General features: G+C 39.2%; 1 protein-coding gene across 1 annotated transcript; it reads left to right on the top strand.

Moving 5' to 3' along the window:
- Positions 1–4735: 4735 nt before the first annotated feature.
- On the top strand, positions 4736–13911 carry LOC137180000 (carbohydrate sulfotransferase 12-like). Its single transcript, XM_067585146.1, has 6 exons — positions 4736–4916; positions 8771–9424; positions 9643–9785; positions 11688–11816; positions 11979–12171; positions 13273–13911. Exons 2-6 carry the CDS (start codon positions 8876–8878, stop codon positions 13543–13545), a joined length of 1287 nt encoding a protein of 428 aa, XP_067441247.1. The 5' UTR covers positions 4736–4916; positions 8771–8875; the 3' UTR covers positions 13546–13911.
- Positions 13912–13948: the final 37 nt, after the last annotated feature.

Here is a 13948-nt window from a genome sequence, read left to right on the forward strand (position 1 = left end):
TGCAGGATATAATAAATAGCACAATAATGATCTACAATACATCATAATATCTGTAAATGGAGAGCATAATGTACCCCAAAATGGGAAAATAATTTGTACTGACAATGTGTATTAGCACTTTCGTAGATCAGGTTTTTTGATGTTTGATCATGTGGAAGCATTTTTATCATGCAGCAAAAAGTAAAACATGGTACACCAGCTCTATCCAAGACACATGTACCTGTTAATATTTACAAATGCAACTATGAAGGAAAGTGCACTCATGGGACTCTATAAAGGGTCAGCCAGGAATGTTTGATCAAACAAGTATTTGATTCATTTTTGTTTTGCTTGGTCTTGTATTATCAAAACTCACCAATCAGGATTTATTCAAAGTTGTCAATTAAATGAAGTAGACTGGTGTTACTGAAATCACCTTCACTTTTTGCTCCTGGAGTCTAATAAGTTTGTTAATTAGCCTCATTCCTCATTTACCTTCTATACACTTTGAGGCTGTTTTGTCTTAAGAGAAGTTCAGCTCTGTCATCTAACTGCTACTAGAGGTCACTGTGAGGTTTAAAGCAGCATTTATGGTGAAACTGAGATTTAAAGGGAAACTTCACTGCTGTGAATATGATGATTTCTTAAAACTAGGTCACCTATGTAGTAGATATATGCAATTATTTTTGAAATTGGTGCCCTATGACTAGAGAAAACTGAGAATAAGGCTCTAGATTCCCCATATTGTTCTTATAAGGGAATCCTACAACAGCCAGAATGCATTGTGCATGTCCCATCCAATCAGCTATTGACGGTGTGTTTGCTGAACACAGGGTGAGTACGTTTCCCAGCAGAGTGGCAGGTAAGGAGAGACAAAGTTAGTAAACAGTGTTATATCTCTTTACTGAGGCTTATTTTCATTCAGAAGTCTGGATATATCGTATCAGTGTGCACAGATCATAATACAAATGGCGCACTGGAGTCAGTTATGTGGATCAATGCAAACTTACTGACACGCAAGCCAGAGCCAGAGCTGCCAGAGTTCATTTCAGTCTGGTTTGGGAAACAATTGTAGATGAAGGGGTTAAAAACTGTCAAAAAATAGTCAGGTTTACCAACACACAGCGTTCAATGGTCACCAGTCGATGCTGCAAAGCTTCTCCTGCTGCAGGGCTTCTCTTTTCACTGCCACTGTGACGTAGCTCTGGTGGTCCTTCCGCCCTCTGTTTCATCTGATTCCACAGCACAATATTCAGCTGTGTATCATGCTGTGTCATCACTAGTTAGTAATATAATATTTCAATGTCTGCTTTTCCCTGACGTAACATGATAGGCAGAGTGTTTAGGAGACCCACCTTTGACCGTCCTTGAAAGCACCACTTGAAGGCCTGTAGTACTTCCTTCCCCCCGCTACGTCACTGTACACGTCAAACGACGGCACTGGTGCTCTGCGCCCCAGAGACACAGAGAACATCGGCAACAACTGCAGGTGTTTTTCACACTATATCCCTAATTTGGATAGCTAGAGATAAAATCGGCAAAATGGTCCTTTAAGGCTATAAACTGTTAGAAAAAAATATGCTTTAGGAGAATTTACTCTGCTTAGATCGTTGTGAAATCTCTTGAGGTGAAGAGCTTTCACCATAGTTAAAAATGAGGTTTGTGGTCCTTAAAGAGTTTACGCAAACCATGATTATGATGATCATGGGTTTCTTCCTCTATTCTTGTGGATAGCTGGTCTATCATTAACGCAACTACAAGGAGTTTTTTACTGGTTATGAAACAGTGTCATGATGCCTCTATACGATCTACATCAGTAAACGAGACCCTCAGCGAGAAGATTCGCTATTTCTATATAGTTTATCCTAAATGCCTGCTCCCAGGTCGGATTCCCCGCAAAATCAGAAGAAACGCAGACCGGAAGAGCCTTCGATTACATGTAGCATTGTAGCATGAGGGAGTACAAAGACGTTACTAGGACGAGGGGAGGAGATTTTTCTTTGTTTGATAACGTTAAAAGTAAAGTTAGACTTGTCTTGGTTTTCCGAGAGAAAAAGAGAGACAGCACGAGTGAACTGAGTGAGCACGACGAGAGAGAGAGTGAATGAAGAGAGGGAGCAGCGGTAGCGAGAACAAAGCAGTGAATCACAGAAATAAAACGTTATTTTCTGGTTAAGTTCTAAAGCACAAATAAACACACCCACACCTCCGCACAACCCTGCTGGAAGGTGCGACATTGCCGGATTTGGTGTAAACACAGCCTACATGTAACCGAGGTGTATGAATGCTACTGAAAGTTATCTTTACTTCACCATCGTCATATTACAATTATTAATCTTACATAGCCACAAACAGATATGTTACCTCATCACTATGCATCCTGCAAACAGCTGTGTTTAAAAAAGAAAATAGTATTGCGTCTTTCTTTCACTTGCTTCCAAAACAAAGCTAGCACATGCCGGCCAAGATCTTTATAACACTAGGCAGTGGTGCTCATGGGAAATGCAGTCTTCATTCCAGGAAACACTACCGCTTTTGTCCACAAGGGGCTCCAAAATCAACACAAAATGAAAGTTCCTTGCTCCTTTAAGGTGAATGTCTTGTTTGACTTTTGTCATACATTTATCGAGTCATCTTTATCCTTATCCTACTTTTTCAGAGAGTAAAATAGAGTATAATTTCTTTTGTGAGGAATAAATAAACTGCTCTGAAGACTTAAGAAGTCAAAGTTTTCTGGCAGGTTGACCAAAGTCAATAATTACATTACAATTGTGAATTTCACATCCAACAGTTGCTTCTCTGACAAACTGGTTTTAAGACATACCAGTTCTGCAGAGACTCAACATGCAGGGAACAGTTAGTTCTCGATGCGCCAGTGTCATTTAGGTTCATTAGTCTGCATGGTTAATCCCTAATGGAAATGTGAGCACAGACACAGTGAGAATATTGACACTACAGATTGCAAAGAGATTGTTAACCTCATTAACCCCCTAATGTGTGTCCTCTCTCTTGTACAGACTCGTTCTGTGTTGTTTGTCGAAATGAACTGAACAGTCAAATAATGACTTATTCATAGAGGACATTATGCTCACGTTTGTCCCCAAATGTGTTTTGACGGTCACATGCCGTCTGAACCAAGATTCAAATTTAAAATGCTGCAGCAATAGACGTCTGTGATTCTGTGGGCTGCCGTTTGGTTTTAAAAACTTTAATATTGTGGATTTGTCACATGCAGTAAATCATCCTTGTGAGTTAAAGGACCAGTGTGTAAGATTTAGTGGCATCTAGCGGCACAGATTTGGCAGAAATAGAATATAATATTCATAAGTATGTTTTAATTGGTGTTTAATCACCTGAAAATTAGAGTCATTGTGTTTTCGTTACCTTAGAATGAGCCTTTTATATCTACGTAGGAGCGGCTCCTCTTCTAGGGAGGCCACCATGTTGCACCGACATGTTTCTACAGTAGCCCAGAACGGACAAACCAAACACCGGTGATGACACTAAATCCTACACACTGCACCTTTAAAAACAACTTGGTGAGACTGAGATGACGGTGATTTATCCAGATGTTGATCCACCAGGTCCTCAATCTTGTTGAGGAGGTCACACTGTAAATCTGATGCATTTGTGGCACCATCCAATACTTTCTACTTTCTGGGAAAAATACATTCTCTCAAATGTGCGACTTTTTGAGCAACACAGCCAGTGTGATCCTAACCTTCACTGCTGGTAACCTTCACTCCTGGTTCTTATGATGTGGAGACAGCCACCACCCTGTCATTTTCCCATCAGCTCACAGATGTTATAAATACTCATTAAGAGGCCCTCATTCAAACATGGATAATGCCCTGCTTAGAGTTTTATGATTGAAAAAAAATAAGAGGCGAGCATATACACTTTGATTTGAGTTACCAGAGAAATAGAAACACCTGTGATGCAGAAGACAACAACATTAAATACTACCTTACTGAAAATGTTGAGATTGTGAGGCTGTAGCTTATGATGGTGTTGAGTTGGGCTATATAAATAAATTTGCCTTGCCTTATCTTTTTAAATTTTATCTTACAATTTTGATTTAATACCTTGTGCTAGCCTATTTTTATTTTTGACATAGACAGAAAAAACTATAATGCATAGTTTTCATCTATTTTTTATTTTTCTGGCATAAATGAGCTTCCACAGAGTCCTAATATGTGTTAATAAACACTGCTGTTTATCAACACTGACCTTACATCATTCCTAATTCTGCAGGAGCCACCTCAGGGCCCGCCTGGAGGTCCCGGAGCTTCACTATTGGAACCACAGGACTAATGTCATAGTCATAGGCATGGGTGGGTCTATGGTTTCACAGCCTAAATCCAGGCAATGTGTGTGTGTGTGTGTGTGTGTGTGTGTGTGTGTGTGTGGTATTCCTCATGTTGTGGGGACGTTAATCTGTTTACACAGTCATGTTGTGGGGACTCGCCTCCCTTATGGGGACAAACAGCAAGTCCCCTTAACGTAAATCATTAATTTTGGGGCGAAGACTTGCTTTAAGTTAAGGTAAGTTTAGGGTTATGTTAAGGTTATGTTAAGGTTTAGGGTTAGGCATGTAATGGTTATGGTTAAGGTCAGGATAAGTCTCCAGGAAATGAATGTAAGTCAATTTAATGTCCCCAAAAGTGACCTAAATAAACGTGTGTGTGTGTGTGTGTAAAACGGGGGTATGGCTGGGTGGGTGGTATGGGTGGCTGCTATCCCCCAAATCTCGCGAGAATTTGCTCCAGTCTGTGTAGAGTGCAGACCGCTACAGTCAGTCCCGTCGTGCCCACCCGGTCTCACCACCGGGCTGACGGACACACAGACAGAGAGAGAGAGAGAGAGGAGGGGGACACCGCACCAGGCAGCCGACAAAGAGGAGCTGACCGCCCGGCACCATGGAGCTCATCAGCCGGGTAAGATAAAACACACAAGAATCAGATTTATGGTAACATTTTTTTTTTTATACACCGAGAGACCAGACAGGCTTTGATATTAGTGTCGCCGTGATGCTCCCGGTGTGAGGCGCATAAAGGGAACAGAACCGGGCTTTCTTCCACCTCAAAAGAGAACCAGATGAAAAGGTTCGTGAGAGGAAGAAGAGGGAGCCTGTGGAGGAAAATTACTCCAAGCTTTTCTCTCGGCTGCTGCAGTGGAGGTGAAGGAAAGTGTCCTCTTGCATGAGAGAGAGAGAGAGAGAGAGAGAGGGACAGTGAAAGGGCACATTGTAACCTGTGTACTGTATAAATTAAGACTGTTTTCCGACCGACGATCAGAAGGAGGTGGTGGTTGTTAGTTTACGAGAAATAATTTTTTTTTTTTTTTTAAAAAAGGGAAAAAAAACGAAAACAGCCCCTTTTATAAACAAAATTGAAACCGTATTGAAAACAAAAACAGTGCTAAAACCTGCTCTGCAAACTTATTATTGACACATTTTAAGTTCATATGGGAATATTTATAATAGTTTTTTTCCCTTTTGCGCGTGTTTGTGCGCACGTGTAAGGCGTGTGCCAAGAGTTTGTGGATGTCCTGCTTTCTCAAAATAGCCCCATGCAGTCAACGTGGAGTTTAGAGTTAAAACGTGGAAAGACATACCACAGAGAAAAGACAACAATTTTCTCTGTCAACATATGAGCTGATGGATTTTTTTTTTTCCTGCGTTTCTCTTCCTCCCTCCTCAGACTTTCTTTTTCTTACTTATTTTATCGGGGGCCGTCATTTTTTCCAGGATTTTTCCCCAACAGCAGATGTTTTTATGGGGTAGACAATAAGGGGGTGTAAACCCTCCAGCAGGCTCTGAAGTGAAGCTGCTTCCACCCCCACAGCCCCGTTTGTTCACATCTCTGTGACAGCTGAGCGCCCAGAGAGGAGCCCGAGGTTCCCACGGCCCCTGGACCATTTCACACTCAAAAACACAAACATACCATATAGCATGTAACAGTTACAGCAAGTTACACTTTAAAAGGTGAGAAAAAAGACTAATGTTCATCACGAGTTGAAGTTAACCCTCACATACTGTTCATATTCTGACTCATCATTAATCTCCTTCTGAACCACAAATCTTATTTCACATTCATAAATACCTCATTAATAAATGTTTGATTAGTCCTTAACGAAGCTGTCAGAGAGCCAACAGAGTGTATTATATTCATTTATGGAGAAAAGACATTCACAGTCTCACTATATTATGGTCCAGGAGAATGTGAAGAATACAACAACATGTTTGAATGGTGATTTTTGATTTTTCTTTATAAATACGAGTCACATTTGTACATCAGCTGCACAAAATTTTTTAAAAATTCATACATTTTATTTCCATTTTTGTATATTCTAGGTTGCATTAGGAAAAGTGTACAGCATGTTTTTACAGCTATTAAATGTAAAAATGGGTAAAACCCTGAACAGTATGTGAAGGTTAAAGTCTTAAATGTATATTTTCCCAGTCGTGAATGATATTGAAATTGGAGCTACAATGATAATCGATTAATTGTCAACTATTAAATTAATCCCCAACTATTTTGATAATTGTTTGGAGTCATATTTTAAGAAAAAAAAATCCAAATTCTCTGCTTCCAGCATCTCAAATGTGAATAATTTCAGTTTTCTTTTGTCCTCTATGACAGTGAACTGAATATCTTTGGGTTGTGGACCGTTATCAGGACAAAACAAGAGATTTTAAGTTGCATCTTGAGCTTTTAGAAACTGTGATGGACATCATTCATCATTTTCTGACGTTTTATGGACCAAACAACTAATCAATTAAACGAGAAAATAATCGTTAGTTTGAGCCCTAATTGAGATCTTTTAACAAAAGTAAAAGCAATAGGCCTATCATAAAGTAAAAAACATTCAATTACAAGTGAAAGTCCTGTGTATTATAAGAACGTAATTAAAATATCAAAAGTAAAAGTACTTATGAACAGAATGGTGCTATTCTAAGTGTTAGTAGTGATGGTATAGTGCAGGCTACTACTTTGCATTTTAAGGTTTTAGATCGCCTAAAAAAACATACAGTATATGATATAATATGATATGATATTACTGGTTTCAGCTCATCCAGCCACAACATTTTAAAATGTAAAATCTGAATCTGAAGTAACTAGGAACTGTCTCAAATAATATTCTCTCAAATTAATGTTGCAGAATAAAGAGTACAATATTTATCTCTGAAATAAAGACGTATAAAATAGCATATGATGGAAATACTCTCAAGTAAAGCTCAAGTACCTGAATATTGTGTTTAGGTGCATGAGTACTTATAGTTACATCCTACCACTGCTATACGTTGGCTAAAAAGAAAATAAAGTCTTCATATAAAACAGGAGATGAGGAAATCTTAGCTGTTGTGAAGCTGTAACTATTAAAGTTGTATTTGAGAGTTACAGTGTACTTAAACTTGATTGGCTAAACTAATTTACCAATTTAAGTGATTAGAAAAGTATTATTTTTTGTTTCTTTGGTTGTTATTATCTTCCTATAATCAATATGAGTTGATTTATAGATTAATAGGGTTGAAATCATTATAATATGATATATATTTCCATCAATATATATCATGATATGGCAAATATATGCAAAGGTTTATTTAGACACTTGAATTAATGGAGCCATTGTTTAACACCTGTGTTTTTTTCTACAAAGACACAATTCAAAATGTCTGCTTTGAAAAATGATTATTGGCATGTTTGAGGTTCAGTTAAAACATACCGTATGTGCAGGTTATAATGTCAGTATGTTATATTTAGTTTTTTCCATCTTAATGTTTTTTTTGTGTCACTCAACCATTGATTTTAGCACAATGGCTTGTTGTTGCCATGGTAACCTGGCAGTATCTGTGTGTAACCAAAGAACATGTAGGATAGATCTGTTATAGTTAACTGTTGTGTGATAAGGTGATAAAGTAACTGTTTTATACACTTATGATATGATATTATAAGTGTAATTAAATATACTTTATTGAATTGCTTTTGTGTAACTAAATGGATCTGCTAATGTTACGATATTTTGAGTTGGTGGAAGACATTTTGAGATCTTAGCAATAGTCTATGTAACGTTTACTGAACAGCAGCCACTGTCACCACAAGTGGAGGTAATGAGATAGTAGTAAATGCTAAAATGTTGTGTAACAGAAGCACCATCAGAGAAGAAAGTCACAAAACTAACTCATTATTGTCAATTAAACAGCTGCATCTACCCAAAGTTTGCTAACATTAGCCACCATTAGCTACTGGTCCAACCAGAACAAGTAAGGTTTATCAGCAAAACCCACTATACTGAGTTTGACTTTTTATGAATTTAAAAGTTTCAAAGTCATGTTTTAAGGTGTAATGTTTTAGCTGGTTGAGGTGGAGCAAATCTAAACTACTTTATAAGCTGTTGGGTAGTTTCATCTGTAACAATGCATCTTATTTGATAAACCGTGGCTTAGGAGGTAGACCAGGTCATCCACTAATCGGAAGATCCACATGTCGAAGTGTTCTTGGGCAAGATCCTGAACCCCCCATTGAAAAAGTACAATACTTCTCTCTTAAATGCAGTGGAGTTGTAGTATAAAGTAGGATGAAATTAATTTAATAAACACAATTGTACTTAAATGAATGTGCCCTCCTCCACTGGTGAAGTATATGACACCACTTCCTGTTTTTTTTAAAGAATAAATCCGAAATCTCACTCTACTTCTGTTTTTGCTCATACCCAATATCTATTTTAACACCAGTCCGTACTTCCTTTTACTTCATTTAAGCTAAATCGCATTTCCTGTTTCTTTCAGTTGCAGCTGGCAAGCAGGAAGTGGGTCCTTCCGTGATAGATGGTGACCATGGAGCTGAGATAACCTCTTGTCTTCACCAATCACGGCTCTGGATCTAGTATAACCATGGGAACCTGGCGGGGTCTACGAGTAGCGTTCATCGTGGGGTCTTTGTTTATGATCCTGGTGATCATCGTTTACTGGGATGACGTCAGGGGCTTCAACCTCTACCCGCTGCAGGACCCCAAACACTCTAATTTTTACCCTCAGACGACGACTGCAGACCCTTCACATTCTCCCTCCACCAGCAGAGCCAGGACCACTTCCTCCTCCGTAGTCCCCACCACCACCAGCATATCCAGCACGACACGTGTCCCCGAGGACACAGGAGGAACAGCTGAAAAGGAGGAGGAGAAAGACAAGAAGAAGGGAAAGGAAACACAAGAGAAGCGGAAGGAGGAAACAAGGGAGGATGAGGAGAAGGAGACGAGTCATGCTTCCGTCGACAAGAGGGAGCAGGAGGCGAGGAAGCAGAGCATCATGGATGTGTGTTCAGGAAAGGACACGATGGAATTTCCTGGAAGAACTCGGGCGTTTGAGCAGATCCCCAACAGGGAGCTGGATCACCTGATAGTGGATGACACACACCAGATTATCTACTGCTACGTTCCCAAGGTACAGCTGTCTTCTGTGTGTGTATTTGTGTGGGAGGCTGTTTAGTTTTCTTTGTGTGAGAAAAATAGCAAGAATGTAAACCACAGTTCTCCATTTTCCCACCAGCAATTTGCAGCTGGTGAATACACACATCCACACTGACACACGTTCATAGTCCCTCATCTAGTCTGTCTGAACATCTCACTTTTTCTTTCTTTCTGTTATTGTTCTCCGTTCAGGTAGCGTGCACCAACTGGAAGAGAGTGATGGTGGTTCTGTCTCAGTCTCTGATCTCGCCCTCCTCAGGAAAACCTTACACTGACCCAGAGGCTGTACCTCCTGACCTCGTACACAACTCCTCTCTGCACCTCACCTTTGCCAAGTATGAAACACATACACATTAAGTACATATAAATACTCACAGATGTATTGTGGAGTCGAGTTAAGTTGATAATAATTGATCAAAACCATCAAATAGGTTTTGATATAAAGACTTTTAGGCACGGATTTAAGAAAAAAATCACCCCTGAAGAAATGTTTGATTAGCCACCAGAAAAACTTATCTTAATTATTTTCTGGTTATTATTTTAACCTTATTTATCATTTTAACCGCTCAGTAATATTAAATGTAAATTCTAACTCCCTAAATCCTGTTTCAAATCTTTCTCCACGCTGCCTGAATATAATTCTGGTGGGAGAAATACAAAAATCACATTTTAAGATATTAAGAACTAAAAAAACATGTGAAAAATCCCTCAAAATCTACCATGTGTGTAATTTTATACAATATAAAATCCTCCTCAGGACATTGAAATCCCCAAATTTCCAGATACTGTACTGAGGACATGACTTCTGTACCCTAACAGGACTTTTTCAAAATGAACATTTTGACTTCTCATAGCAGGAAATCACCAAAAGTGACTGTGTGCGGGATTTTTTGATCTTTTCACAATCACAGGGGATGTGAACTTTGTGTGTTACTCGTCATAGTGGAAAAAGCACAGATGTTACTAATAACACTAACGATGGCTCCATTGTATTTGACAGTGAGTCAGCGTGCACAGTACCAGGATCCTGAAACTGAAACAGCTAAACGGTTTTAATATTTTCAACAGTTGCACAGTTTAGAAAGATGCGAGCGCTTACACAAAATATTATCATTTTTACTTAATGAGTAGCAGACAGAAGAAAATCGATGTATTACATTAAGTCTTTGACAGCACTGGACCAAAATACACGACTGACGCCTATATCAAGACTAATCTCAAACGTTTTTGATTAATAAGAGCACTTTACCCTGTATATTTAGGCAACAGATCCAAAATTAGACAAACTCTCTTTCTTTAGAAAACATAAAGCTTACACACAAACCACATTCCTACAAATACACAGAGAAGCCAAGTCTGAACTAAAAATGTTTTAACAGCTCAGTAAAAAAAACATCTGGCCAACAAATCAACATGCAAAACAGGCAGACCAAAAAATGTGTCTAAACAGGAAAACTGGACAGCCACAAACACAGCACATAACTCACTCCCACAATAATAAGATAGACAAATGAACCCATAAATCGGGGTGTTAAACCAGAGGCATGAGATAACTTAACAATTCTGTAATGAACGTGAGGTTCACTTCTAAAAATTCCAGTTTAACAATTACAAGAAACATCCCAGTAATCATTTATTTATTTAAAACTTAACAAAGCTTAGTTTCTAAAACTCATGCATGTATCTAGAAGGTCTCTCTCTGCAGCAGTGTATTGTCTTTTGTTTTAACTGCTTTTCAAAGGGAATTATTTAATGAAAAGTTGCATAACACTTCGATATTGAGTTATACTAAAGCTGTGAGTTGAACTATGTGCAAGCGAAAGGAGTTATTTACTGAGTTGACACTTGGAAGAGGAGAGTGGAAACGACAGGCGGAGCTTGGTGCTGCAGTACAGGCAGATCTTTCTCTGCCCCTCGGGAGCTGTCTGTGTTTGGATATGAGTTTCCGATCCAGTGTTATTCCTATCTGCGTCGTTGTACAAGACACATATTTTTCACGTTTTAGACAGATCTGGCTCTGTTCTCGAGTCATTTAGTGACAAATGTTTTCACTCCTGTATGAAACTGAACAGACTGAACTAAGCAAACTGAACATACGGCTTTTGATCCTGCAAACATCACAATCACAACTGAGGTTGCAAGCCAATAACACTAACAGATGATCCTTCATGACTTTTTTGCGTATGTGTGTGTGTGTTTGTGTGTGTTTGTGTGTGCGTCTATGTGTCTTTTACCAGGTTTTGGCGCCATTATGGTTCTTTGTCCCGCCACCTGATGGCACTCAAGCTCCAGCACTACACCAAGTTTCTGTTTGTACGAGACCCTTTTGTACGTCTCATCTCTGCCTTCAGGAACAAGTTTGGAAGGTGTGTGTCTGATAATGGATGGGTAGAAAGAGAGTGTGTGTGTTTGTGTGCTTGTGTGCTGGGTCGAGGCAGAGACACATGCTTCACTTTTGATGAAACAGCAGTTCTACGATTCTTCAATTATTAAAGTTTGTGTTATTTGTGTTTGTCTTGGATTGTAAGACCCAACGAGGACTTCTACCGGCAGTTTGGTTCAGTCATGCTGCGTCGTTATGGTAACGTGTCTGGGAGTTTGCCAGAAACTGCAGCAGAGGCGTTTGCAGCAGGAATCAAACCAACCTTTCAGCAGTTTATCACGTATCTGCTGGATCCAGAGACTGAGAAGGAGAGTATCTTCAATGAACACTGGCGGCAGGTATCTGTCTCACAAAGGCACATGACACACATGCAAGACTACATTTAAAATTTTGACTTCATTTATAAAATGTAATTGAATTTAATGAGATCCCAGATCAAAATCTGTCTCTATTACAGTAAACCCGCCACCTCTACATTTATTTTCAAAAGACCATACTAGTGTAATGTTGAACTCTTTATTTACATGAGGTTGCTCCTGTCCCCTTTAATTCCATACTACATACTACTGCTATGAAGTAAACACTGTGTACTAATGTTGACTTGCCAATTTCAAGTTTGAAAAAACCTCACAAAGAGCAGATAAACGTGTAATTTCCACAAATGTATATCTCAATTTCTTTGTGTCAGCTGCAACTAGAGCGACCACAACACTGTTCAAATCTTATGCAGTTTTTTTCAGACTGTGAGCAGCTCTTCCTTTTCTGTCATGTGCTGCATTATGGGGCAATTGCATCCGTCAGCAGCACACTCAAAACATTCAGTGGTGTGTCTGTCTGCATGCAGGTATTTTTCAGTATAGACCACTTAATTGAAGAGAAATCCTATCTTCTTTTATTTTTATTTTTATTTTTTCATGTTTTGTTTCTGTTTTTTTGTGTTATTTCTGCTTTGTAGATTAGATACAGTGTGTTAGATTAGAAGTTGGGACACACCTTCCCATTCACTTGAATATAAATAAATAGAGTTGTATATACAGAGGGCGTTAAGGTTAATGATTTGTGGATGTACAGATAATGTAATACAGCATTTAAATGATGGTGATTTCAGAGAGGTCACACACACACACACACACACACACACACACACACACACACATACTGTGGTGCAGACCTGTAGAGCCATAAGAAATTGAAGTCTGTTAAAGTAATAAAAATTAGATTAGGTGCACACCGAGGAAGGCAACGTTTGGGTTAATAAAACACAGAACAGAAGTAGAGTTGTGCAACCTGTTTTTCATCTATGCTAGTACACAGTACGTACACACACAATGTACACACACACACACGGTAGAAACAGTCATGGCAGACACACACAAAATCACAAACGCACAAACAGATGCAGTTTTAAAAGTTTAGACCTTGTTTTTTGTGTGTTTCAGGTTTACCGTCTGTGCCATCCATGCCAGGTGAAGTATGACTTCATTGGGCGATTAGAAACCCTGGAAACAGATGCTGAGCACCTGCTGAAGCTTCTGAAAGTGGATCATCTCCTCCGCTTCCCGTCTGGGGCTCGAAACCGAACTGCAGCCAGCTGGGAAAGGGACTGGTTTGCACAGATTCCCATTACAATGAGGAAAGAACTGTATGAGCTGTATAAACCAGACTTTGAGCTGTTTGGTTATCCCAAACCTGACAGCGTGCTCCACCAGTAGATCTAAAAGAGCTAAAGGCCTGGGCGCTGCACTGTGTGTAGAGCCCACACCTCACCTACCTACGCACAGCCAGTATATGCCTTTAAAAGATGTTGCTGTCTGTTTCATTTGTTTGTGCATACCTCAAACGACAGAAGTGCCTGCCAGTATTATTTTATTCTGTGCTTCAACCTGTCTCTGTTTGTCATCCTTTCATTTCTGAAGCACACTCATGTACAAGGTACTTAATCACAGTCTCTTTGCCTCATGTTAAAGCACTTTGAGCAGTATTTTGACAAGTCATGGGGGAAGGACTGGAGCTAAGTGTTGGCTGACATTTCTGAAGGGACATATTTTGCAGAGGAATAAAATGTTTTTATAAGTGTTTGACTTTCTTTTTCTGACTTTACTGTTGTTTTAATCA

This window comes from Thunnus thynnus, chromosome 3 (genome assembly GCF_963924715.1).
Source record: "Thunnus thynnus chromosome 3, fThuThy2.1, whole genome shotgun sequence".
NCBI classification, from domain to species: domain Eukaryota; kingdom Metazoa; phylum Chordata; class Actinopteri; order Scombriformes; family Scombridae; genus Thunnus; species Thunnus thynnus.

Coding starts and splice junctions, on each gene's coding strand:
- LOC137180000 (XM_067585146.1), top strand. CDS start 8,876: ATGGGAACCTGGCGGGGTCTACGAGTAGCGTTCATCGTGGGGTCTTTG. Junction 9,425..9,642: donor TCTACTGCTACGTTCCCAAG/GTACAGCTGTCT, acceptor TTCTCCGTTCAG/GTAGCGTGCACCAACTGGAA. Junction 9,786..11,687: donor CTGCACCTCACCTTTGCCAA/GTATGAAACACA, acceptor GTCTTTTACCAG/GTTTTGGCGCCATTATGGTT.